This window comes from Dryas octopetala, chromosome 3 (genome assembly GCF_963921425.1).
Source record: "Dryas octopetala chromosome 3, drDryOcto1.1, whole genome shotgun sequence".
Classification (NCBI taxonomy): Eukaryota; Viridiplantae; Streptophyta; class Magnoliopsida; order Rosales; family Rosaceae; genus Dryas; species Dryas octopetala.
Genome location: NC_141368.1, coordinates 23495228 through 23522570, shown reverse-complemented (window position 1 = coordinate 23522570; position 27343 = coordinate 23495228). Strand labels below are relative to the sequence as shown.

The window sequence follows — 27343 nt, the reverse complement described above, 5'->3', positions numbered from 1 at the left end:
GACTATCGAAAGTCCTAACATGGGACAATCCCACGTTTGGTGGAAACATAGGACTGGCTTGGACTATTGAATTAATTTTTTTTTTTTTTTGTAATTTTCTTTTTGGCACATGCATGATACATCCTATATGATATCTATATAATATTATACTCTCTTTCTAAATTCAACAACCCATTCAAATATGGACAAATTATCCTTAATTAAATCAATTTTTCATATATAACTGTTTAATTGTGATGATCATGGATCAAAATTGATATGTTTCCTTTAACTAGAAAGTCCACAAAGCATAACATGTTCACACATACAGCCTTCGATTGATATGTTGCAGTTTCAAATTGATATTTTAAATGATGTTTTTGGTTCAAATTTTTCTTACGGAAAAAAGCAATACAATGGGATGTTAATTTCTTTCTATCATTCTGATTTATTCTTCATAAAGAAGAAATTTCATGGAGCCTTAGAACCGCACATAGAACCGCATTGAAGTATCTACTAATTGTCTCTCCAGATCGCCCAAATCTATTATGAATTGTACGGTTTTTTACGTGATGGGCAAGTATATGTAAGAACATACAAACTTGCTCCTCAACGCATACGCTACCATTCATCTTCAACCCTCCACTAGTACGAAGTAATTCACACAAAATTCCAAAGGTATTCCTATCCATTCGGAGCTCATTCACACATGTTATATCACTATCACTTATAAAGCAATCTAGAAGACTCAATCGAGTCTCATTCCTAGCAAAAGTATGATTCTTAAGATGATACTTTCCATAGAAAAATGTGGCACAGCATATGTGACAGCAACCATTATCATGGATGCACACAATCGAAGCCTCTCTAACTCTATTGCAAGTATAGCTGTAACAACTGGATGCATAGAAGCGAGGTCTAATTGTTGTTTTTGTTTTGTGAAATTACTAGGGTCTTAAGTTGTATGTTGAACAAGGGAGCTAGGAACTGAAACAAGTTTTCTAACTTTGCTGACAGATTCTGAGTCCAGTGGGTTGTGCTATGGTTTTGATAAGGTAAAACGTCTAAATTTGTTCTGGATTTTTTTAATGTTAAACTAGACTTCCTAAGCTTTCTTTAGAGTCTGATTTTGTACCAATAAGATTAGGAATGAATTTTCTAAGTTCGGTTAAGATGTTCTGAATTCTGCTGTTGAATCCGAGGACTTGTGATGTTTCGGAATTTCTAAATATTTTCTATTTCGATTTAGGTCTTGTGATTTTTCTATGTCAAATTAGTCTCCTCAAGGGTTCCATTGGTGTTGATATTATGGATAAATGTAAAGAAATGGATTTTATATGGATTTTTAAAGTCAAGAGTCGGGGTCACATGATGTTTCCTGGCAGAACGGGTACTCTGATTTTGGGCTGTTGATCAGATGGGCTACTAACCCCCAAAATTAATGAAATTTTTAGGGTTTGAAGTTTCATCTATTTTCTAACAATGGTCCGATTTTTGGGTACATCGTATTAATATTGAATTTTTTGTGATTTTTCTTAGAGATCAACATCAGATAGGAGCGCTCACTGTCAGATTCCCAAAAGTGTAATTGTGTGTCATTTTGGGTTTAAAAATGAAAAGTTAATAATCTGATATTTTTAATATTCGAAGCTTCAAGTCTCTATTTTATGTCTGTCGATTTTTGGGTCATTTGGATGTATGGATTAGTCTTGAAAATTCTATAGGTTAGAGAACTTCATAGCTGGAGGTCAAGGTAACAGTTTCTGAGTTTACTTTGGAATCTCGTTTTGGTAATGTTTCTGAGGGAGTTTTAAGCTCTAAGTTTTATTGTGATATGGTTCATATGTCTGGTCTAAGCATGTTAAATCTCATGGTTATTGGACACGTATTTTATTAAAAATAATTTTCGAAGTAAACATGTTAGGCTAATCATTGGCTCTGACAGATTTGCTTATGTTGTTGAAAAACTTGTTTTGACCAGATCAAGGAGTGTAGAATGAGCCTAAATTTTTATTTTGTTGATTTAGGTCTCTGGTCCATCTAGGTTGAATGTTAGGCCTTTGAATATGTGCTATTTATGTAGAATTTCCAATCAAGTAAGGGTATAGCTTATTTCTGTTTTGGCAGTTTTGCACTTTGAATTTAGAACCTTATTATAAGTTATTATTTGGTAGGATAAGCACCTGAGTTTAAGGCCTACTACAAGTTGTGCTTTTTGCTTGCTTCAAGGTAAATAATCTAGTCTTTCTCTAGAATCATGATAGATTTATTCCACAAAAAATGGATAAATCATGACAGGTTCATTTATTGTTTGTGGGAGGGAGTAGCTCAGCGGGCAAAGGAGAGCAGGATCACCTAGTTAATTGGGAGATAGTATCTCGTCCTTGCTTGTTAGGTGGATTGGGGTTAACAACTTGGGAAAAGAATCTAGCTTTCTTAGGGCAGTGGTTGCAGAGATTCCCACCATGGACACTATACCCCAAGGATTCAAAAAATTCATCTTGCCAAAGCATGTCACGAGAAATACAGGGTGATTGATAGTTAGAAAGTTCATTGAATCAGTCTAGGTCCCTCTTAGTAGCAATACTCCACAAAATTGAATATGAAGTTCTAAGAAGCAAAACTTACTCTGTTACCTTTCTGGTGATATTCAGCTTCTATTCCAGCTGTTGGATCCATCTGTAATTCCAAGAAATGAACTTTATGTTTAATATACATATATGGAGAATGAAAATCTCATAACATCAGAAGGGATCAAAAATAGACAAAAAAAAAAATGTTAGTTGGACATTGCGAAGCAAATCAGGATGCTTACATCTTCAGCCAAGGGTTTCCTTGAGTATCAGTCAAAGCATTCTGGACATGTCAACAAAACTCTTGAGCGAAAAATAATAGCATAAATATACAAATTAGTGTTAAGGTTGACATTACTGAAAGGAAAACGTGTTTCTTCCCCACTGACTTGTACTCTAATCATTCTTCATCTTTATAATAAGAGTTGAACTGATGATGGCAAAAAATGATCTCTATTATATTTTTCAAAAATTCAATTTATGATTTTCCTCTGCAGGTCATGCATGTCTGTCCAATTTGTAGCCAAGAGAGCCAAAGAAGGAAGTACAGAGACATAAACCATCTTTAAAAACACATATTTGGTTCCCTATTGAGTTTCTTTCCAATTCTATTTCTAGAATGAATCTAAACTTCATTTGCTTAGTTGCAATCAACAGGATGTCTTTTAGCACCAACTTTCTGCATTTATGGGGTTCCACATCTCCAAATGTGCAGAGTTCCCTAATAATACTGTCATATTTTAACACATCAATTCTCCATTCTCCTATGAGAGTAACTGTACTAATTCAGATTAAAAATTTGGTTTGAAAAATCAGCAAGCTGCTCTAAATTTTTTTTTTTTTAAGGTAACGAAAGAATAATATATTTGGTGATGAACACCTTCCATTCTGCTTCTGAAAATATATCAAATCTCATGACTTGAATATTGAACCATATAGAATCAGCTTGTTTTGAAGGCTTGTGAAATATTTTTAGTTGCCAAAACTAATAAGATAATTCTAAACACTCTACTTGAGAATGGTTTTAATGTTGAAGCTAGCACTCATACAATAATCATATCATAATCAATAAGCTTGAGGCCGAGATACAGATTAACTGAATCATGCTAAAATGTTTTCTCAAAAGCCTCCTACCTCTAGTTCAAAGGATGAAAATATCCGCCTATATAACAATATTTTGGCATTACTGTGAGTTGCCAAGATATTTTCAAAAGCTTTTTGTGGTGGACATATACTTACTAAACCATTTTGTAGCAGGAATACTAGCTATGGACACATAGGTATTTTAAAAAGAAATTGTCATGTCTGCTGTGCGAATGGAAATATCAACCACAAATTATTGTGCAAAGGAATATTTTATAGGAAAAAAATACTAAAAGAAGAACAAAATGCAAAAGGCATTTGCATGATTTAGGTGGAACTTTCAACATGAATGAGCTTCATTTTTCCCTAAAATTTTGCAAAAGATAATATAAGCCTTTCAACATTTGACGGTCTTTTAGAGTCTAGTTGTCGAAAGCATACATAGGAGGCAAATCCTACTACCCACAAACAGAAGTACTATGGCCACATGAAAATAACTAAAGCAAAATTGTGTAACAGGCAAGAAAAGAAAGGATGAATTTCCTTTCTATCCTCTTCCTGTATTCATTTTAGGACCTTACAGAAAAAGTAAAATTAAAATTATTCTTAACAAACCAGCCACTATGTTGCCTACAGCTTTTTGGTTATCTGGACCACTTGCTTCTCAAATGGCTTGACAACAATCACACCCAATTGGGAGGGGGTTTGCAGAGGGGAAGAGAGAAAACATTCTCACCAATTCTTTTCACGCTCTAATATATGCTCAATTTTATGAAGAAAATCTTCCCCCTTGGGTGGGGTCATTTTAAGCAGCTTTTTCACACGCTCCTTGCAAGATTTTATTTCTTCTTTCTGAAATTTTCAAGGAAATGTTGTTTAGCAAACTTTATAATATAGTGCATATATATTAAAGCCAACTTTAAAATATAAATTCTCATACACAACTGTATGCATCTAACAATGTCCAAATGAATATAAGAGAAAAAGGCATGCTAAACAAACACATTCAACTTTCTTGCTTAAATAAAACCCAGGCGATGTTCACTCATTCAGTAAGCAATCAACTTTTGTTCATAGCAGCAAAGAGTACCAATTTACTTTCCCAGGGACCATCATATGTTTTTATACCAAAAGATTACAATGAACTCATTAAATTTCATGAGGGAAATTAGAGAATCACTCAACAAACAAAACTGATGCAGATGCCTGGTTACTATTACATTCATAATTCAACAAGTACCGCACACTGATACAAAGTTATAGAAAGAGCTCAGAAAAGTTTGTACTACTTTAACCCATCCTTGTAAGATTTGGAGATTAAAAAAATAGACATAACACATGTAAGGAGTCTCAATCTTCCAGCACTTCAGACACACACACTTTTAAACAAAATGTGGTTTTAACACTCAATTTCCCAATTTTAAGCTGATGTTTTTTACTGCAAACAAATCCATCCACCTAAATTTTCTTTCTGAACGTAGCACCAAATATGGAAAGTTTTTTTTTCATATTAAAGTTAAAAAAGGGAAAAAGAAAAAAGGTTATCAAACTTAAAAAGACATAATTACAGCACTAACCACGCTTTCAGAAAGCAAATCATGCTCAAATTGTTTTTTTAGGAAATTTGTTGAGATGTATAAATTTGATGATATACAGAAGAGTAGTAATATTCAAGCACCACTCAAATTCTACAAGCATAGAAAATTTAAGCAAGCATAAATAGAAACATGAATTATTTAGTGAATTTCAAGCGAAAGGCGTAAAGAAGGCGGACCAGGCAGTATATAAAGAGAGATTGCGAGCTAAGAGTACTTACAGTGAGGATGAATGCTACGTCTATGTGAGAAGCAGAGCTGAAAGAGGAATGAAGCTACGTACTTCTTTTCAGAGAGCAACTTTATCTGCTCAGATTCAACAATAGGCCCCTTCCCCCAAGCCCAAGAACTCAAAAACTTTATTACTCAATTTGCTCTGAATTGAGAAATTAAATTAAAGAATGTAAATTTAAAAATAAATAAATAAATAAATTGGAATATTCACTCTTTGTTACCTACCTAGCTCAGTAAGAGAGTTAAGACCTATCAAAAGTTTGATCATTTTCAATAAAATAAAAAATAAAAAGTCAGTTTATGGTCTTTGTAGTTTGGGTCAGGTTTCACGAGTTTCATATAATTTCATTTGACAATTTTGCTGTAGTAGTCTATTAGCAGTATTATACTGGAAATTCCAACACTGAGAGACCTACCATTGGTACCTTGGGTTTCACCATTCGTACCCTTTGATATTTACCATTCGCGTTTAGGATTTACACAACAGCTGCAACAGGGAAAGTACTTCTGGCCACATAAACGTAACAAGCAAACATAAATGGAGATCCTAGCCTACAAAACACAAAACAAGAACAAAAACGCCAAAGATTTGCGAAAAACACATTCTGGCGCAGTTTTGAGTCACTAAACCATATTTTTTGGCAAAAAATGACCTCGGTCACTGCTTAAGCAGTGAGTCTTGTTTGTCTTGCCGTTTTCTTCAAAATGGGGTATTACACTTGCAATTCCGACAATGACAATCTACCATTCGTACCCTTTGGTATTTACTATTTGTGTTGAGGATTTACACAGAAGCTGCAACAGGGCAGCTGTCCCCATATGTGCGTGGGGGATCCTAATAAACACTAATTTGTCTTCAACAAGATCAAGATGGTCGGTTTATTCAGGCAGCAGACTGAAAATGTCAAGTAAGAACACATCTTGGCTTTTTCTTATTAGGAGCCCGCTAATCCCTCGAATGCTATAAACCCTTCTAGTAGATGTCATGGTAGGTAAGTTATTTCCTACTATAATGTCAATCAATTACTCCTTGGATCCCCAAAAAAATGTCAGCAGCAGTTGTGGTCCTTGTGTCTTTACATTTGAATTTTCTCATGCCACCCATGTTTTCTTTTTGTTCACAGCCTGTGGTCTATTTATGTAAACAATTGCACTTGCAGGCTTGCACAACATGCATGTAATACAGAAATAAAGAAGAAAGATGCAAAGAAAAATTTCAAAGCATGGTGTTAACTGTTATTCATGGAAACTTGTATCCACTACAATCAGTCATTACAAAATTACATGATGGCATATGCTCAAAATGCCACACAACAAACAAATTCCAATACATCACAAGCAAGCAATTAGGCTGACTTGCCTTGTTCATTTGGGCGAGGAATTCTCTTGTAGTCGTAGTTTTTTATGTCCACCTTCTCCTGCAATGCCTAGAAACAAGTGCAAATTCCAACACAATAAGCTGCAAATGGCATATGGGTATATCAATAACTCAATATGCTAGCAACAAAAGCACTTATCATGGCTTATGGCTTATTTATAATACCTTGAGCTCCTCTTCGAGTGTTGTCTTTTTTGGGTTATAAGCGTCTATAGGTCCCGTTCTCGAAAGTGCTTTTCTTGACTCAATAATCTCCCATTCCTGATCGTCTTTCACCTTCGCGATGTCCTTGCTGCCCTGTATCATATGAGCGAGTCCCACCGCGCCAAACACAGTGAGTGAGATCATCGGAAGCCCGTATCTGATGAACGCGTGTCTCCTCCCCCACCTCTTGAATGTCGATCGCACAGGGTCGCCGCCTTTAGCTGTCGTCTCCACGATGCTTGCCATCACCACGGCCTATTTAATTGGGAATTTAGGGGACGTATATAGATTTATAAAGATTTTTTTTAGATTTTTTTTTTTAAGTGATACACTTTTGTAAAATATATAGATTTTTATAAAGTTCTAAAAGTAAATCATTAGAAATCCACAAGGAGAAGTCGGATTTATAATAACTTTGAAATATCAAAGTTTATTAAAATTTATTATTAAATGATTTTTATAAAAATTAATGACTTTTTAAATACATATATATTTTTACAGACTTTTAAAAACTTTTTAAAAATCTTAAATTAAATATCTTATGATTTTTATAGATTCTTTAAAATTTTTAATTAAATACATATATATTTTTACGGACTTTTTTAAAATATTAATTGAATACCACATGATTTTTAAACTATACAAAAGTCTTTTAAATCTCATATTCAATGCACCCACTCAAACAAATATGGCCAAATGCCTCTATTTTATGGCCAAAAAAAGAGGATAGGGTGGCAATTGACTATTGGGGTGGTCACTAATACTTGTTATTAGTTTATACTCGACTAAGTCAGATATTGGTGAGTATTAATCTAACCATTCTTACAAAATAGTTGATTAAAAAGTTGAAAGGTTAATGTTCAAACTATGCCTCACCAAAAAGCCCAAGGCCCGAAGCCCGCCCGGCCCATTAGGCTCGAAGCCCGATTTGGCCCGAAATTTGGGCCAGCCCGGCTTGGCCCGAAAGTCTCTTGGGTTGGGCTTGGGCCATTCCCTTGAAGCCTATGGGCCGCCCAAAGCCCGACCCAAAGTCCAATTTGGGAATCATAACATATTTAATAGGTTTTTCGTTTGTTTACTCTAATAAATTATTGATATGCTTGTTAAGTTATTATATAATACTAAAATGTTAGTAAATAGTAATAGTGTAAACTATGTAATACCATAAATAATAAAGTAATTACCTTTTAAAATTATATACAACATTACAACTATAATAAAACATAAATGTATATGTGTATATACAATTTTTATAATACAACTATAATTAAAGTTATTAAACCACGATCGTCAATTCATTAATTCAACGATCTAAACCGTTCATTTTCTATTTTCATAGTCACAGATCATACTTACAAAAAATCGGCTAAATCGGAATTCATCTAACCATTCGATTATCATTAAAAAAACCATGATCGTTCATTAATTCGACCACCGTTACGTCACTTTTACATCTCCGATTAAGCTAATTTTTTACAAGAATTCTCTTTGAGTGGGGAACTAAAACTTGAATAGTTTGGATCGTTGAAACACACGATCGATATTTGAGCTTCTACATATAAATACACTTAAAGAGTATAATTCTAATAATTTTCTCGTTGAAACCTTGTTGTTTCCATAATTATGAAGACCACAACGTGATTTCAACAATCTGACCCATTCATTTTCTATGTTCATAATTAAAGATCATCCGTACAAAAAATCGGCTAAATCGAAATTCATCTACCTATTCGAATATCATTAGAAAAATCATGATCATTTATTAATTCGACCACCATTATGTCACTTTTACATCTCCGATTGAGCTAATTTTTTGTACGAATTATCTTTGAGTGAGGAATTAAAATTTGAATGGTTCGGATCGTTGATAACACAATTGCATCGTTTGTTTATAAAAATATGTAATAAAATATATAATAAAACATATGTACATTTATGTTTTATTATAGTTGTAATGTTGCATATAATTTTAAAAGTTTATTATTTATGGTATTACACTATTACTAACATAATAGTATTATATAATAACTTAATAAGCATATTAATAATTTATTGAAGTAAACAAACGAAAGAGCTATTAAATATGTTATGATTCACAAACTTGACAAATAAACTAGTCAGTTCAGTTTGTTGAGGATATATATGTTCAACCTTGTTATGTGAGGTCTCATGTTCAAATCACAACATAGCCAAAATCCTATATTTTTTTTTGAAGATATATATGTGTCTAACAAGCTTTGAGCCCATTTCGGGCCGCCCGTTCGGGCCTAGCCCGGCCCAGCCCTCCAAGCCCGCAAGCCAAAGCTCGATGGGTGGGCCTTGGACTTGTGTATTAAAGACCAAACCTGGCCCGGCCAGGCCCGAAAGCCTTATTGGGCTTCTATAATTCAAGCCCGAGCCCAGCCCGAACCCAAAAAATTTGGGCTTGCCGACCCCTAGTTCAACATTGGTGAGCTTCAATACTCACGGCAGAAAGATGCGAGCTATTCAAATCCCCAAATTTTTGGGTTTACACTTCTCCTGTCACCATCAGAATCTGGGTTCTCTTTGGGTTGTTTATTCCCAAATAATTAGGGATTATTTCTTCCACTTTCATTGCTCATGGGTGGGTAGAACTGAGTTTCATTTTGCTTCAATTGTTACCATTATTCAAGCCGGTGGCCCAATATTAATGGAGTTTTTCATAAATTACAATACTTAGTACAAGGGGTTGTGCGTGAATCCATTAACAACACATGGATTAGCTGATTTGGGGGTTGTGGCAAGAAGACGTGCATAACCATTGTTGGTTCGACTGCCGAAGGTGTGAACGGCCCATTACTGAGGTCAGTTGTGAACTCATATTTTTGTGTATATTTTTTGTGGTTTCATGGGTTGCTTAGCTTCAAACATTTGAAATCTTTGTGGTTCTATTTTTTTTATTTGGGGTTTAACACTTTAGTGTGTTTTGAGATTCGTTAAGATAGTAAATTAATGTTTTGATTGTCGTGGTTGGTGTAAGTTATTATTGATTAGAGTTTGATGCATTCATGATTTTGCAATTTGAGTTATCATGTTCCAGGAGTCAAGCATGAAAATTCTTAATAAATTGACACTACAACATAAACTGACTTTCATAACACTCAAAAAATGCTATTAAAAGCATATAATAGCGTCTTAGCCAACGCTATGAAAAACCAAGTTATGTGATAGCATTTTTAAAATGCTATAACACCATTTTATTTATAGCGTTTTTGAAATGCTATTATATTATTTCATTTGATAGTATTTTTGGAATGCTATTGTAAACTTTAATAAAATTTAAAGTTTTTCATTGTTGTTTTATATAACTTTTATAAAGTGCTATGGTAATTTCTAAATGCAATTCAGTGGTAATATCTTTTAGTTGCTATCAAGAGTAATCAGGTGTAAAAGAAACGAAACAATCAGGATAACATATATCATTCACTGACCATTAACAAAAATATTGAGTATACACAAAATACCAAGCTTAATCAAGGCTCATAAGTACACTAGCTAGTTTCTCATTTTTCCTTGCAATTAAAACAGTAATGCATTGGCTCTATATTAACAAAAAGTAGCCACCATGACTTGATTAATCTGTTAATTCTTCTCAAAAGCAAGCATCTAATAGTCAAGTGTCTCCCCACTGGGAAAAAAAAAGCCAATCAATTCAATGTATAAGAAACTGAAACTGATTATGGTAAACAGAAAATCAACATTTCAAGCAAACATATAATTTTTTCACTTATAAAATTTGGCAAGAAAGAATTTCATAAACAATATTCACCAACAAAGAAGAATATATGCAAACCATGTTAGAAAGAAACTTGAATGATTATGGAATAATCACAATATATATAACCATGATTGTGTGAAAAATAAGTGCTAAAGAACTATAAATAAATGCAACTACTAGTTCTAGAACAATCTCTATCTAAATGGCTGGGCCATTAAGCACTTCCAAGTCTAGTGAATGCAAGCCAAATTAGTTCAATGAGTATGCTGCAAATAAATAGTATTAGATGTTGAGAGAAATCCCACATTGAAGATGTGAGGGCTTTGCTAGTAACTTATAAGGGTTTGGGCTACTCCTCCTATTGCCAATTGGTTTTGAGATGGATACCGAGATTACTTCATGGTATCAGAGTAGGTTATTCATGTGATGCGCCTAACGGCCACACGTGCTCCCACGTCACCCAATATAAATTGTCCACGTGTTAGACTTAAATGACGTCACACGTGCGGGGGCGTGTTGAGAGAAATCTTACATTGAAGATATGAGGGCTTTGCTAGTGGCTTATAAGGGTTTGGGCTACTCCTCCTATTGCCAATTGGTTTTGGGATGGATGTTATGATTTCTTCATTAAATTGGTTTTCAATAAAAACTAGATTAACTATGGCATTCTTGAACTCATGGCTGCACAAAATACTATATTTTGTCTATTCAAGGGGAGTTATTTAGTTAAGTTGAAAATGGCACTTCATAATTAAGTTAAGAATGACTTGAAAAGTTTGTTATTGTAATTTTATGAGACTCGGTCGCAAAAGTTCACCATGATTTGCAGAAAACCAAGAATAAGTTGCTGTGTTGCATCACTACAAGAAAAACTTGAATAGACATCACTGTTTTAATATCAGTTTTTATATAAACTGATATTGTAAAATTTTAGATATCGGTTAATTTTTTAGACGATGTCTTAATTTATTAACATATCACTAGTTTTTTTTTTTTGATATCTTAATTTTGTACTTTTGATTAACTTTTCAAAAAAACTGATATGTAAAAGTCAGATCTGATAACTATATTTCACCTAAAAAAACACGGGGTCCCAACTTAAAAATTTTAGCAGGTTTCCAACTCCCAGTCACGACACACATATTCCCTCAGACTCCTTTTTTTTTCTTCTTTGGCTCGAACACTCTCCTTCTCTCTCATTCACTCGATCAATAACCCAGCTCAATCCTTCTCTCTCGTTCTCATTCTCAGTCGATCTTGGCGTCGCCACTGCCAAAAGTCCTTGGTGTCGGTGGCTCTCATTCTCCCTCCTCTTTTTCGCGTCGATGGCGTCCTTTGGTTATGGCGTCGATCAACTGGAGTGTGGAAATTGTAAGCTCAATCCCTCATCTCTTTCGCTTTTTCCCCTTCTCTGTACCTCCTCCTCGTGGGTTTCTTCTTTCTAATAATAGGGTTTCAAATTAGGGGTCGTCAAGTGCGTTCTCTCTTCCTTTTCTCTGAAACTCATTTCCTCTTAGATCTGTGACGATCTGCGAGGTTCATCCATGGCTTTAAAGCGGATCTTGAAGGAGCTCAAAGATCTCCAGAAGGACCCCCCAACCTCTTGCAGCGCAGGTACAATCTCCTTCTTCGATTTTCCATGTTCTTATTCCTCTTTTTTGTTGGTTTTAGCGTTTACTTTCCAATTTCAGCTTCCTAAGCTTCTTTTGAAGCTCGATCTATGAATTTTTATTTGTTTGCGGACATGGGTCGTTATAAAAGTTTTATATTTTGTTATATATTATGTCTGCGTGTTAGCTTGAGCTTGTTTAGTTGTTTTTTTTTATTTCTTTTTAATTTTGGGTTTTGTGGAGATTCTCATTTTTTGATTTGTAAGAAATGAAAGCATGTGTTCGAGTACCTACATGACCATGAGCTGGTCAGCTGGTGTGTCTGTGTTATAAAGGCAATGAAAGTATCTGGGTATATTGAGACATTGGGTTGTGTGTTGAGTGATTTCATTTGTAAAGATATACAGGCCTTGAATATGAAATATAGGGTCTTTGTTTATGGCTTTGGGTGTCTTGTAAGGTTGTTTTTTTATTTGTTCTTCTCATAATGCAATTTTCTTGAAAAAAAAATTGTTGAAAACTTGTGAAATTTTGGTTTTCTAATGTGCTAACATAAATTTGACTTGAGCTTATGTGGACAGTTTTCTACTTGGTGTTTCATAATATGGTCATATACTAATTAATTTAGTTGCTAAGGAATAAGTATATAGGTTTGGGTTTGATTATGATTGTGCTATCTTCCATAGGTTATTTATTCTTTGCTTTGGCTATTTATGTGAAACGAAAAAGTATTAGCATAAAGCTCCTTGTATCCATGCATACTTATAGAACTATATATATGTATATATATCAAAAAAAGCATGCTTATAATTTTCATATAAAAAAAAATGCAATGATCGAACACATCTTTTGTTTCTTTTGGTAAACCAATGAACACATCTACTTTGGGACTTGTAATGAATTCATGAATTGATGACCCCACCAAACATTCTTTTCAGATTAATAGCTAGATTATGATGTTCCAGTTAACTGAAGCGTAGGCATCCAACTGGGCCAAATGAGAACATTTTTAATGCTATTTAAAGCTATTTAAAGCTAATTAATGCTAATTTATTTTCTTCCTTCTCTGCCATTTTTCTTCATATCAATCATCTTTTTTTGAATTCATAGATAATTCCTTTAGCTGTAGATTTTTAGTCCCATGGCTGAAGCTAAATTAGATAGAAAGAATATCATTGAAAAGTATGTATTTGCCGCAGAAAGATAGCAGTGCAGTTAAAGAGGCACTTGATCAGCTAAGTGAAGTTGGTTGGGCCAAGAAATGGAGTTCTCAGCCATATGTCTCACGGCGTACGGTCAGTCTCCATCACAAATGTGAAGTTCTGGGAAACTGCTACCCAAAAATTAGCCACATCTACAAACTCATGCATACATGTACTTGAATGATAATGATCTGTTCAATGTATTGAATTATTGTTTATACATTTGCTTGGTTGGAAAATAGATAGGTTGACTCGTTCAAGTTTCAACATTTATGCACCAGACTTCTCTTAGGGAGCTGACAACTCTTGGAATTAAAAATGCAGAAACCCTTGCAGTTCCCAGTGTCAGAAATGATGTAAGTATTTGTAACACACTGGTTATTTATTTGTGCTACTTGCATTCAGAATGAGCCAAAATTATATGCAAAAACTTTCTTGGATGTTCTTACTTTTACATACAGCTTCTTAACCTTTAGGCTCTTTTGTGCAAGTTTGTTTTGCAAATCGTCAACACTACATTTATATATCTATTTCCTTTTTTTATGGTTTCAACTTCTATGAAGACAAATCTCACATCAGCAAACCCTTAATCCAAACTACTTAGATAAAAGATGTCCAGACCAATTTTGAGTTAAAATTGTCAGCATCCTATTGTGAATTTCTCTACCTTTTTGTCTTCTTATCTTTCTTTAATCTTTAGTGAATCTGAATTGTTATAAACTGACTGGAAAGACAAGGCACATCACATCTAAAATTGGATGCGGCTCTTTCTATATGCATTTTTCAGGCATTGATTTCAAACTACTTTTTGTAATATTAATATCTCTCAGTGATACAGGCCGCTTTTCTATTCACCGTGGTGGGGACAACAGGATTCTTAGGTCTTCTTGCTGGCCAACTTCCTGGGGTAAATTTGATTATATCTCCTTTTCTCTGTAAGTCCACATATAAGTTATACAACAACTATCTTAGACAGTGTGATTGGGAGGGGTTGTTTGTGTTCCTATATGTGTGTAATGATAATTTTCTTTTCAATTTTTACTGTTTTTTTCTGTACCAGTGTATAGTTGAGGTAGTGTTTTTCTTCATCTATTGACATGAAATCATGCCTTTTGCTACTTGTACGTAACTATATGAATGTTTTCATGCAAACATCCTTTCTCTGATCTCGATGAATATATAGGAACCTGGTCTTTGAATTATATTGTTACAGTGTATCACTACCTGCATCAGATTATTAGTTTTCTCTCTTGCATCTTGTGTAAAAGTGGAGGAATTTTCTCAGTACCTTGCTGGTGCATTTGATCATACATTGTGCATGAATTCGAAAGGTCTGGCTATATAAGAGGGGAGGAGGAATCCAATTATTATGTAAGCTAGCCCTTTTTTTTTTTTTTTTTAAATTTATAAGGACCTATGTCAGGCAAATTTTATTGCAGCGAACTAGGAGAAAGCATTTTGGGGTCAAGCACGAATAATCTATAGTGACTTTCATTTGATTCTTGATAGTTAAAGTATGACAAGCAGACCTCTGTCTTGAATGTCACAGATAATAATAGCTGCTTGACATTTTCACTAAACAAAGAAATTGAATGTCACAGATAATTATAGCTACTTGACATTTTTACTAAACAAAGAAATTAACTTATGCACACAACTTAAATTGTAGAAGAAGTTTAAGACAGAAAAAGCAAGGGATTCTGTTTCATCTTTGTATCAGCCTAATCATTTCCCAATATTTGTCAACTGCATTTTTGGGATACAGGCTTGCCTTGAGGTCTTTTGCAATAATATTTTTGTTGAAGTGTTGAACTGTTAGATTCACATATTGAATTAGAGGAATTATACAATATAGAGAAAAATTTGAATGCCTTACAGAGAAATTTTTTTTGAAAAGATTCTGGTTTTTACTGACATCTTGGGTTCTCACTGTACCAAACTTGAAGGATTGGGGCTTTTTTGTGCCATACTTGATTGGGAGCATCTCTTTAGTTGTTTTGGGTGTGGGAAGCACTGCCCCTGGGTAAGACTAAGTTTTATATGGAATTTAATTTGTATGCCTTGATACTCTTAGTGTTTTAACGGTTTTTCTAATTCTTGCATTAAAAACTAAGCTTTATCTGCACTTGTAGGCTTCTTCAAGCTGCCATATCTGGCTTTTCATCATTCTTCCCAGATTATCAGGAGAGAATAGCTAGACATGAAGCTGCTCATTTTTTAGGTACTTCATTTCATTAAAACACATATCAGATTCTTAATATCAAACTTTCTGACTGATAAATAGCGCCTCGGATTTTGAGTTGCTTACTTGACATACTGATAAAACAATTTTCTCTTTGGATAGTTGCTTATTTGCTGGGCCTCCCCATTCTGGGGTATTCTCTAGATATCGGGAAAGAGCATGTCAATCTCATTGACGAAAGGCTGGAAAAGCTTATATACAGTGGGCAGCTTGATGCAAAGGAGCTAGACAGGTATTTATATGATAGTTATAGCTACTGGAATTATCAATTTGCTTCAGTAATATTTCCTTCTGAAACTGCAACAAATGTACTCCTAGTGCTTTTGAAAATGGTGCATCTTTTCACTGTAAATCCATTAGTCTGTCTCATTGTTTCCTGATAATCTGATTTGGCTTGTGCGCAACCAGTCCATTTGAATATGCCTGTTGCAATGTTTCCACATGACTCTATCATATTCAAATGCAATACATAGTTGCATTTCACTGCAGGAAAATATATCCTTATAAATTGATACATTTGAAGTCTATAATATGTGTGTGGTGGAGAAGAACTAAATTGTAGTAGCCTTTTAGGTTGGCAGTGGTAGCAATGGCTGGACTCGCAGCAGAAGGTCTGAAATATGATAAAGTGATTGGTCAATCTGCTGATCTTTTCACTCTTCAGGTTTATAACTAGTTAAATACCATTTTCCTAAGAGTAATTGTTTTGTGGATAATATGTTATCCCAATTTCAGAGACTTGATTTTAATTTTTCACATATTCTAGATCTCTTTGTCCAAAGAAGCTAATGGATTGATTCTTGTTATTTCAAAATGCAATGATGTATTGTTATTCTCTGTTATGATTTTGGCATATATTGGCATGGATCTGTAGGTTGGATGAGTTGGATTCTTCAATGACGATGAGTTGGGTTCCATGACCTGTTTTTTTAAATTTTTTTTGTTCTCATTTGTGTGGTTATGCAGGACTTATTCCCTTGTGCTGTGATCCTCTTTCTTTATTTTTTTATTTTATTTTTTGTATAATAGTAACCTTAAAGAAACTGAAGCAGCATAAAGAGGTTCTTTTCTCCAACTTTTGAAATCCATCTTCCACAATAAGATGATTTACTAAAACATGTTTTATCTTTTGCAGACTGACACTGCTTCTGTCTTGCTAGAAGCCACAATAAGATGATCCTCTCAATAGTGCGTGCTTTTTTAAACATTTGTATGTTATGAAAGTCATAAATTTTATTCATTTTTCCTCTACTTCGTGTTGCAGGCCCTCAGCTTCCCTTACTTGGGCAGTGCTTCAAAAAACATGAGGAACCAACACTCTGCAGTAAGTACCCATTTATATCCCATTTCCCAATAATTTATTCTCTGCTAATTTATTCTCAATTATTTGATCTTTCTTACATTTCTTGGTTATGTTTCATTTGTTTTATGTAAATTTCTTCCATGGTTTTTGATATGTGGATTGGTTCTTTTATAGCATGCAAGTTGGGAAAAATGTTTTATTATAATGTAATTTGCTATGCTATATATTTTCAGTGGTCTAATCCAAAGCACAAGCGAAGCAGTTACACCCAAGCACAAATTGATGAGGTGTGGGTTGAATGGGGACAGTTTGTCATCTCGACTTATATATAGCCATGTCGGTACGTATGAAGTAGGGTACGTTAGCCATTTTGTGGTATTTAGATGGCCAAGCCAATTTTTTGTAAAGGAAGAACAAGTGCATGCAGATTTTAGAACAATGTAGTCAAAGGTTCAGAAAATTGCTGCCATGCCAATATTTTGAAAGTGTAGGCAGCTTTGAATTGGAACAATTGATGGGGTTATGGAATTTAATTTGATCATGGCTGGGACTATTGTTTTTGTGGGATTAATTTGTAATCTTTTTATTTGTACTTAATTGGAATGTTTGGATGAATGAAATGCATTTTTGTACTTGGAATATTTGAATGGAAGGCAAATTTGAAAATGCACCAATTTTAGGCCACACATTTGTCTACTTGCATATCCATGGCATTTATATGAGGTTTTGCACAAAAAAAAAAAAAAAATATATTTCACACCAACCTTACATATCAGATTTTAAGTACCAAACCGATATGTTGTACACCTTTTATATCCGATTTTAAGTACAAAATCGATATGTTATACACCTTTTATATCAGATTTAAAGTACAAAACCGATATAGTATACACTTTTTATATCAGATTTTAAGTACCAAACCGATATGTGATATACCATTTATATCCAATTTTAATTACAAAACCGATATGTTATACTCATTTTATATCTGATTTTTAGTACCAAGACGATATTGAATACATTTTGTATATCGGTTTCAAAATTACTAATGATATCATAAGTATCTTACATATCGGAATGTAGTTTTTAAGGTATCAGAAATCATTAATATCTGATAACAATGATGGTATATCATATCGGATTATCAAACAAATACGATATCTAATATAATATAGACATCAGTGAATAACCGATATGTAATATGGGAGAATAGATATCGGCACGCATTATATCGGTTGGAAACCTAAATAGATATCGGTTTATCACTGATATATATGAAGGTTTTTCTTGTAGTGCATATTCCAAAGTGTACTTTATATCCGGCCAAAGTGGATCAGGACTTATTTTCGAGAGCTTAAATCCATGTCCATCTCACAATTCTAAGATTACTAAAATAATAGAAAGGGTAGACTGAAGGAAATTTTATTTAGGGATTCACATAATATAAATATAGGGGGAAAATTTGAAGCTTGTTCTACAAGCACATAATATAAATATAGGGGAAAACCGGCCAGTCAGCCTACAGACAATAACCAATGTCATATCTTATCCTCAAATTATAATCCCAAGAACATGTTTTAAAGTATAATTAGACTGGCTCAGTTCATAGTTTGATGTAACGCCCCGATCCTAGGGCCCAAAAATACACTGAAACTTTGTCCTTTAAACCTCTTTTCAAAGAATAAGCCATGCACTTAATATAATAAATAAATACGTTAAATAAATCAGAGTGTGAGCCCAAAACATTTATGTAAAATTCACTGTATAAAATCAGTTAGATCAAATTAAAATAAGTCTCACTGCCTCGTCTTCTCCTCACTGCCTCCTCAGCCTGCTTAACCTGCAAAACACCAATAACCACACTGCACCATATCCATGGTACACCAGGTCATTCAAACAAATAACCCGGTAAGCTCACTAGAGCTCGTATGAGTGAAATAACGAAATAATTAACCTCAATAATATCCTCAATTTCCATACTCAAAATAATCCACAAGAGTATCCATAATTACTCAATCACATCACAAATTCATCGACAAATATTCAAGCATCAAGATAAATGTAATTCCTCAAATTCACATCATAATCCCACCAAAAATAATAATAATCATTCTGCCATTCAAATGTCTAAACGTCAACTATTAACCTCAATCTCGAATCGTTCACTTCCTAACTTATAACCTCAATGCATAATTCATTCATCAATGTCCATCCTCAAGATTCAAGCCTACACTTTACCAAGTCCTAGCCAAACCAAATCCTAGCAAACAAATGCACACAAGCACACAAAGCAACGAAATAGACTATCTAATTTCACTCACGTCGCTTTTTGAAATCCTCTAGCTTTCAAACTACCTTCAAAATCTCTTCCTTCAGACCCATTTTTCAATCCCCTCAAAATTGTAAATCGACCTCTGAAGAACAATTTATACTCCACAACCAAAACCTCACTCCACAAACTGTAAATCCCTCGCCACTTCCCGTGCAGAGCGGATCGATGCACGGGCAGGCAGGTATGCTAGCCACTTCTCATGCAGAGCGAATCTATACACGAGCAGGCAGAAATGCTCACCACTTTTCGTGCAGAGCGAATCAATGCACGAGCAGGCAGGATGCTCGCCACTTCTCGTGCAGAGCGAATCTATACACGAGCAGGCAGGAATTCTCACACAACCTCAATCACAACATTCTCAGAACCATCTCATAACTATCCTTGTTTCACAATGTAAAAATGCCCCATGTATTTCTCCTCAGATTCATCTCTACATATGCATCATCATCAACACTTGTTGTCAGACAATTTATTCTTTAAACATTTACTCTCAGTTTACTCCGAGCTATGCCGAATCAAGGAATCCCTTCCGAAATTGATTCTTACTCATGACCTTTCACTTGTTTGTTACTCAAATCATACCAAATGCTTCCTCAAAAGTAACTTGATTATTCTGTAAGATAATTACCTAATCATTTTCATTAATCCTCGACAATAAGCGTTTCTTCTCTAATCCAGCAATTATTCACGGGCAACCCTATAATTCCTAAATAATTCCCTAGCCTCAAATCCTCATCAATTCATTCTCATAATCCAAATCCTACACTTAGCCTTCCTAACATAAAGCAACAAACACACAAAACAGATCATTCAATAACAGTACTCTACTTTAAAAAAAAAAAAACCGATAAATTTCACTCACTGTTTAACCACGTACAATGCCAAAAATGCCCTTCTTGGCTCCTTTGCTCGGATCTCCAATCCGGCAGCATAACGGGATCGGGAGTGAGATTTCCCGAGCCTGTGTACCTGTTAAGACCAGACAGTCAATAAATACAATTCAGAAACACAATTGGGCCACTGAACGACCGAAACGGGCAACCGCCACCACACACGGTGGCTGCCCTGCCCCAAACAACACACAAAAATCTCCGAAAACTCACCACAAGCTTCGGGTGACTGGCCAGAGGCCAAAAATCAACAATTCCAGCCATCGGTGTGGCCAAACGCGACCGGACCCGCGGTGGTCCGTGGTGGTCAACCTGCGCGAATTTCAAAACTCAAAATTAACGAAAAAAAATTACACAGGCACGAAGGAGACGTTGAGAGGATCAACCTTTATACCTGGGTCGACGGCCAGTTCTCGCCGGAAACGCCGGAAACGACGACGGAAGCCGGCGGCTGACTTGGACTTCCCGAGCTCATTGCTCCGTCGTAGAGCATCATCGGAGCAGGAGGACACCACGGCTGAACTCGCCGTGGTGAGACGAACAAGACCCAGTGGGTCCGGCCACCCAAAATCTCGCCGAAACAGTCAGATCGACGGCGAGGCTCCAATCGGGTCTAGGCTGGGTTTCGGGTTTTCGAGGCTTTTCTGGGTTGAATGGAGGCCGGGGGTAGAGAGAGGAGAGGGCGGCGATGGCGGGGAGCCAAAGTCCGACACCAGCCGCCGCCGGACGCGCCGCCACGCACGGGTGGTAGGGACGGCAAGAGTGAGGGGCGAGAGAGAGACAGACGAGCGGGGGGAGAGAGAGAGACAGAAATGAGGAGAGAGAGAGAGAGAGAGAGAGAGAGGAAATCTGACTTTTGGGTATTTAAAACCCACTTTCGTAAAATTTACAAGTTTGCCACTCACTTCATATGTCCTTATCTTTCAAACCGTAACTCCGATTGACGCGTGCCGCATGTCTACGAACTCGTGGACTCAAGACCTTTTCAACGTGCCCAAAGTCAAAGACGAAAGTCCATTAGTTTTAAAAGTCAACTTTTGGGTCAAGCCCAATTTAAAACCAAAATTAAAAATTAAACCAAAACCTTTTAAATTTCCAAATAAATTCCCAAAATCCTTAAAATAAATTCGCAAAATATTTAAAATAACTCCTTGAAAAATACGGGGTCTTACATTGAAGGTCAATATTTCTATATATACATATACATATGCATATAATATATTGGCTTACTTGTATTAACACGGAACCTTTGAGGTTCTTAATTAAGTCTTCCATAATATAGTAGATGCTCCCTTCCAGTCAGGGTTTCCCATAGTTGGCTACAAAATGTCCAAGAACAAGAAATTGATTAGATTGTAAGTATTTAAGAAACTACTAAAAAAGGAAATTTTGCCTACTTGACACACAAGGCAAAAAATTCTATCTTACTCATTCTGTGGACAAACACCCTTGTTGGTATATATTTCATCCATCTGAGTCTGAATGTTTAGACCTTGAACATACACAATGCCAGAGGTTGGCTCTGTGAGACCAATCATCTGTGGAAAGATATATATTATATACACATATATATACATATAAACTTCTAAATTACAAAACAAGCACAAGAGTAAAGGTGATTTCTTGACATGCTTGAATGTAGGACAACATTCAAAAGGGAGAACCAAACCCAAAAAATTAACTCAGCAAACAGAGCTCTACCAGAGAAGATTGGAGATGTCAACGGTTATGGCTCGTGAACCAAGAAAAGATCACGACTGAGTACAATAATAGGAGTAAATAGAATTTATTTCTCCATTAAACATTAAAAAAGTCCTTAATATATTTGAGAAAGTATATGATCAATAAGAAAGTTCTTTATACAATTTTTACAGTTTTTTCTCCACATATTCTTTCAAATAGCTAGTTATGAAGTCTTAATGAATATTGACCCCACCAACAAATGAAAAACCAAATGGAAGGAAATTTTCAAGTATTGTAAGTTAATTAAGTTGCAAAGGGTATACTCACCATATTAATAAAAGAGGTCTTCCTCGCACCATTAGGGCCAAGCATGCCAAAGAACTTCCCTCGAGACAAAGCAAGAGACAACCCTCTCGCTGCAAATTTCTCAAGTTTTCCATCTCTTCCAGGACATACCTTTTTGTAAAATTCTCACCCTATATAATAAAAAAAAAAAAAAAAAAGGCAAAGAAGTAAGAACGTCACACAAAGAAAATGTTAATAAATACTGATGGATTACTAAGAAAAGACATTTTACATAGAATTTCACTAGACATTTATCCTAGCTTGCTTTGCACTTGAAGCTCAAAAGCACCAAAACCTTTTTGAATGCTATAGTTTAATCGATCTTCACACCAGTTTACCCTCGAATCTCTACATCTTTTACAAAAAAAAATAACATAGTTATTTCATAACTATAAATAAATTAATAACATTATAACTATGAAACATTCCTACATTGACATAAAAAATAAATAAATAAAAACCATTGGTTTGCATTAAATACATTCAAGAGTTAACCAAGAAAATTTCGGTGTATAAACACTTGATAAAAAAATTAATTACAATAATCTCTTTTGACACAAATTTTATAAGGGACTTTAAATTTTCTAGTGTATCATTCAATCTCATGGTCACCAGGCTATCAGAAAGAGAATAGAGAATAGAGAATGACTGCTGGAATATAGAATAGAGAGAGTGCCAATGCAACATTAATATAGAATATCACTAGAATATCATAGTGCTTGTGTTTGAAATGAACATAAGCCTAATAAAGCAGAAGCAGTTGACAAAACCTCCATACTAAAAGTGTAATTAATGTACCAGTAGCATAATTAAGTTTTCTGTAGCGTTTTTAAAAAATGATGCTATTATTATATTACATATAATATAATAGCACTTTTGAAAAATGCTATAATTAAATGCTATTATAGCCTTCTTTTGTTGTAGTGTGATAAATTGATTAGTATCACTCATATCAACAAAAACTATGGTATATATAAAATTAACAAACTCTCTCCATATGGTGCTGTATTGTGTAAGCACTGAGGCAATGACTTTTTGTTTATATTGTCTTGATGTACCCAGTGGTAATTAAGTGTATATGGTTTTCAATAGTCAACTGTACCTCAAAATAATGTTTTGGTTTTTAACAACTTTTAACTTGTTGGAAGGCTGAGTTTGAGCTCTAGAAGTCATATTGATAAAAACGCCCAATGTTATTGTTGATTTTAGCTCAAGTCATAAAATACAAAATTCTTGTATTGTTCCTGCTATCCTCTGTCTAATTTAGTATTAATATACCTTATTTCCAAGTGACTTACAGTTTGACTTATTACAGTAATCGTGCAGGCTAAGACTGCGTTTCTGTACTGTAGCAACCAGGGTTATTGCTTGATTGAAGGCTCATCCAGTGTATCACTCAGTTGGAGCAATTATGAATAAGGGTTGGGTAAGCTTGATCGCAGGAGCCTTGATTATCAGACTCACCTCACGCAGTTCCTAGATACTTGTTTTTGAAACCATTTCATTAACAATAGAGTTATATGTCCTTGTCGATTATGCTACATAGATTTTGGAGGTTTAGAGATGAAATTCATGACCATCTTACAGTTGAAAGTATGGATCCTTGGTACATGGAATTGCTATGGATCAATCACGGAGAGCCTATATTGAATCCAAGCATTCCCCACTATGAAACTGACATTGGTGTTTTGGAGCACGACACTGAGTTATCTGACATACACTGTATGATTGGTGATCTATTTTCTTCATCAAGCAGTACTAAGCCAGTAGAAGGCAGCAATATAACCCCACCAAAGGCCCCTGGATGCAGTCTGGAAGCTCAAAAGTTCTACAAATTTTTGGAGGATACGGATGTCCCACTTTATCCCAGTTGTGATCGCATCAAAAAGCTTAAGTTCATTGTTTCTCTTTATCAAATAAAATGTTTGCACGGTTGGTCTGACAAGTTTGTTTCCGATCTTCTAACCTTGCTCTAAGAAATCCTTCCCTGTAGGAGAGATGCTCCCTCCCTCGTTTTATCATACTAGGTAACTAATTAGTGAGCTTGGATTGTCATACGAAAAGATTGACGTTTGTCGACATGACTGTATGCTTTTTTTGGAAGGATCACAGTAGTGATGTCTCATGCAGGATATGTGGAGAAGACCGGTACACCAGCCAAGGAAGTGGAAGTGGTCACAAGGATGCCACTAAGGTTTTGAGGTACTTTCCACTTGCTCCACGACTTCAACGATTGTATATGTCAAGGCACACTGCTGAGCATATGACTTGGCACGCTTTGAACCATGTGAAAGATGGTATCATGAGGCATCCGAATGACTCTCCGGCATGGAAGGAATTGGACAATCGTTTTTCCCACTTTGCAAATGACCCACAAAATGTCAAAATTGGTCTAACAAGCGACGAGTTTAATTCATTTGGGCACATGAATAGCCAACACAGCACTTGGCCTATAGTTATTTCAGTCTACAATCTGTCCATGGATGTGCATGAAGCAACCATACTTGTTCCTATCTATGCTGATTCCGAGTCCCAAGGCCCCGGGAAATGACATTGACATTTACTTGGAACTCTTTGTGTAAGAGTTACGTTTCTTGTGGGCTGAGGGCGTTCGAACGTACGTTATTGCAACAAACCAGTCATTCACCATATGGGCAGCATTGCTTTGGACAATAAATGATTTTCCGGCATATGCCAATTTGTCCGGCTGGAGAACGAAAGGAAAATTGGCTTGTCCACAGTGTAACCATTTCACAAAATCCCAATACTTGAAGCAGGGTCATAAGCACTATTATTAAGCCACCGGAGGTTCCTTCCAATTCACCATCGGTTCCGTCCAATTCACCATCGGTTATGGAGGGAGATGAGTGCTTTCAATGGAATGGTTGAGAAACGGCTTGCCCCTATCCCCTTAACTAGGATTGCCTGTTTGCAACAGCTAAGCACTCTATCGTTTAAATTTGGCAAGCGTCAGTTCAACCCACTTGCTACGCAACGCAGTAGTACAGGTGAATTGATAAACTACACTGGTCCATGGAAGAAGCAAATTGTATTTTTTTTACTTTACCATACTGAGAGTTCAATCTCCTTCGTCATAATCTGGACGTTATGCATATTGAGAAAAATGTATGCGACAATTTCGTGGGTACATGCCTGGGAATTGAAGGCAAAAACAAAGATGGCATCAATGCAAGGGCTGATTTGAAGTTGCTAAATTGGAAGCCTAGCCTCCACCCCATCAGACGTGGAAGTAAAACTTACTTACCCGTTGCAGCATTCACCTTGAGCAATAGGGAGAAGATACAGTTTTGCGAACTGTTAAAAAGTGTGAAACTTCCAGATGGGTATTCATCAAACCATGCTTGATGTATCAACGTGAAGGAGAAAAAAATTCAAGGTTTGAAGAGTCATGACTGTCACGTGCTTCTACAACATTTAGTTCCGTTAGCTATAAGGAGGTTGCTCCCAAAGCCTATCACTTCCATTTTCCTTGAATTGTGTAATTTCTTCAACAATATTTGTAACAAAACTTCCACTTCGAAGGCATTCCTAGATTTGACCCACCGTATAGCTCTTACACTGTGTCAAATGGAGCGTATCTTTCCCTCTGCATTTTTCAATGTTATGATCCATCTGTCAATACATCTTGGCACCGAAACCTCTATTGGGGGACCAGTTCAGTACAGATGAATGTATCCAATTGAAAGGTGCGAAACAAACATAAAACTATATTTTTTGTGTTTATATTATTAAGTTAACACTTTGGGTTGTTGGTACCTTCCATTGAAATGACTTCAGATTAATAACTGTCAAATTTATTGATCAATCACTAAGCACCTACACACTCTCAAGTCTTATGTGAGAAACAAAAGTCGGCCAAAAGGCAGGATAGCTGAGGGATACATCGTTGAGGAGTGCATGTCCTTCTGCTCAATGTGCTTGGAAAGAGTTGACACTCGTCGCAACCGTGTTGGAAGAAATAACTACGAAGGTGAGAATGTCACTCGACCAGGTTATGCCATTTTCCAGGAGCAAGGCGCGCAATCTCAAAGGTAGTGGCACCAAATTCTTATTAGACAACAAGCTGAGGGAACGTGCGCATCGCAATGTTCTTTTCAATTGCGCAGAAGTTCAAGACTTTGTCAGGTATGAACTCAGTAATTATTTGTAAACTGTTTCCAGTCACAATACAAATGCTCTACTGAGCTACCTTCATGTCTAAACTATTTTGATACACATTATGCTGTTCTTATTTCTAAGTTTTCTTTTCAGTCAACATTGGGCTGCAATACGTTTTACACGGAGTAGGCAAAGAACTCTTTTGGAAGCTGACACCCAAGCTGATAATACACTAACTAACACCTTTAAGGACCATGTAAGTCGGTATTCCCTCTAGAATACTTGTATTATTTTAAAAAATTTAGTCTTCATCTTGTAGTTATTGCCAACTACATTCTTCTTAAGCCTTTGTAGCAGTGCTTCATTGTACAACTCTAATTCTTGCAATCCAATGCATAATATAATCTATTAGATCAATTCAATGCATAACAAAGAAAATGATTCACAAGCTAATAAATCAATAAATCTTATCATGCATTCATCATAGTCCCAAATAGCACGAGGTTATCAAGCTAAAGGAAAAATAGCTCACCAACTCTGCAAATAGCAAATATTTGTTATGTGTACGTACCAAATGTCCCAACTAATATGCATGATGTCAACTATAAGTTTATCAAGATATTATTATACATAAAGTATAAGTCACGTAAATAAATTAAGAAAGAACTATAATTGGTTCAAAGCACTAACATTAGCAATGTATAGATAATAAAGTTAATTCTAATGATATATCAAGATTGTTTGATCAACCTATATTGCTTTAAACAGTAAATGAGATATATAAATAATTTATAGCATTAGATTTCAAGTAAAATTATCATCAATGGGTGCT

General features: G+C 35.3%; 2 protein-coding genes and 2 long non-coding RNA genes across 4 annotated transcripts; 2 read left to right on the top strand and 2 right to left on the bottom strand.

Annotated features, from left to right (window-relative positions):
• Window positions 1-1539: 1539 nt before the first annotated feature.
• LOC147291893 (uncharacterized) lies at window positions 1540-6163 on the bottom strand. Its single transcript, XR_015121304.1, has 4 exons — window positions 5452-6163; window positions 4372-4487; window positions 2795-2835; window positions 1540-2658 (listed from the first exon to the last, which is right to left on the bottom strand). It is a non-coding gene; the product is annotated as an uncharacterized LOC147291893 (long non-coding RNA).
• A 515-nt stretch (window positions 6164-6678) lies between these two features.
• LOC147291892 (uncharacterized) lies at window positions 6679-7298 on the bottom strand. Its single transcript, XM_086237739.1, has 2 exons — window positions 7008-7298; window positions 6679-6891 (listed from the first exon to the last, which is right to left on the bottom strand). The coding sequence occupies exons 1-2, from the start codon at window positions 7290-7292 to the stop codon at window positions 6811-6813; spliced, it is 366 nt and encodes a 121-aa protein (XP_086093865.1). The 5' UTR covers window positions 7293-7298; the 3' UTR covers window positions 6679-6810.
• A 6262-nt stretch (window positions 7299-13560) lies between these two features.
• LOC147291891 (uncharacterized) lies at window positions 13561-16628 on the top strand. Its single transcript, XM_086236055.1, has 8 exons — window positions 13561-13690; window positions 13879-13953; window positions 14436-14504; window positions 15544-15620; window positions 15730-15818; window positions 15942-16071; window positions 16413-16503; window positions 16575-16628. Exons 1-8 carry the CDS (start codon window positions 13580-13582, stop codon window positions 16626-16628), a joined length of 696 nt encoding a protein of 231 aa, XP_086092181.1. The 5' UTR covers window positions 13561-13579.
• A 191-nt stretch (window positions 16629-16819) lies between these two features.
• Window positions 16820-17683, top strand: LOC147291890 (uncharacterized). Its single transcript, XR_015121215.1, has 3 exons — window positions 16820-17027; window positions 17104-17163; window positions 17376-17683. It is a non-coding gene; the product is annotated as an uncharacterized LOC147291890 (long non-coding RNA).
• The last annotated feature ends 9660 nt before the right edge of the window (window positions 17684-27343 follow it).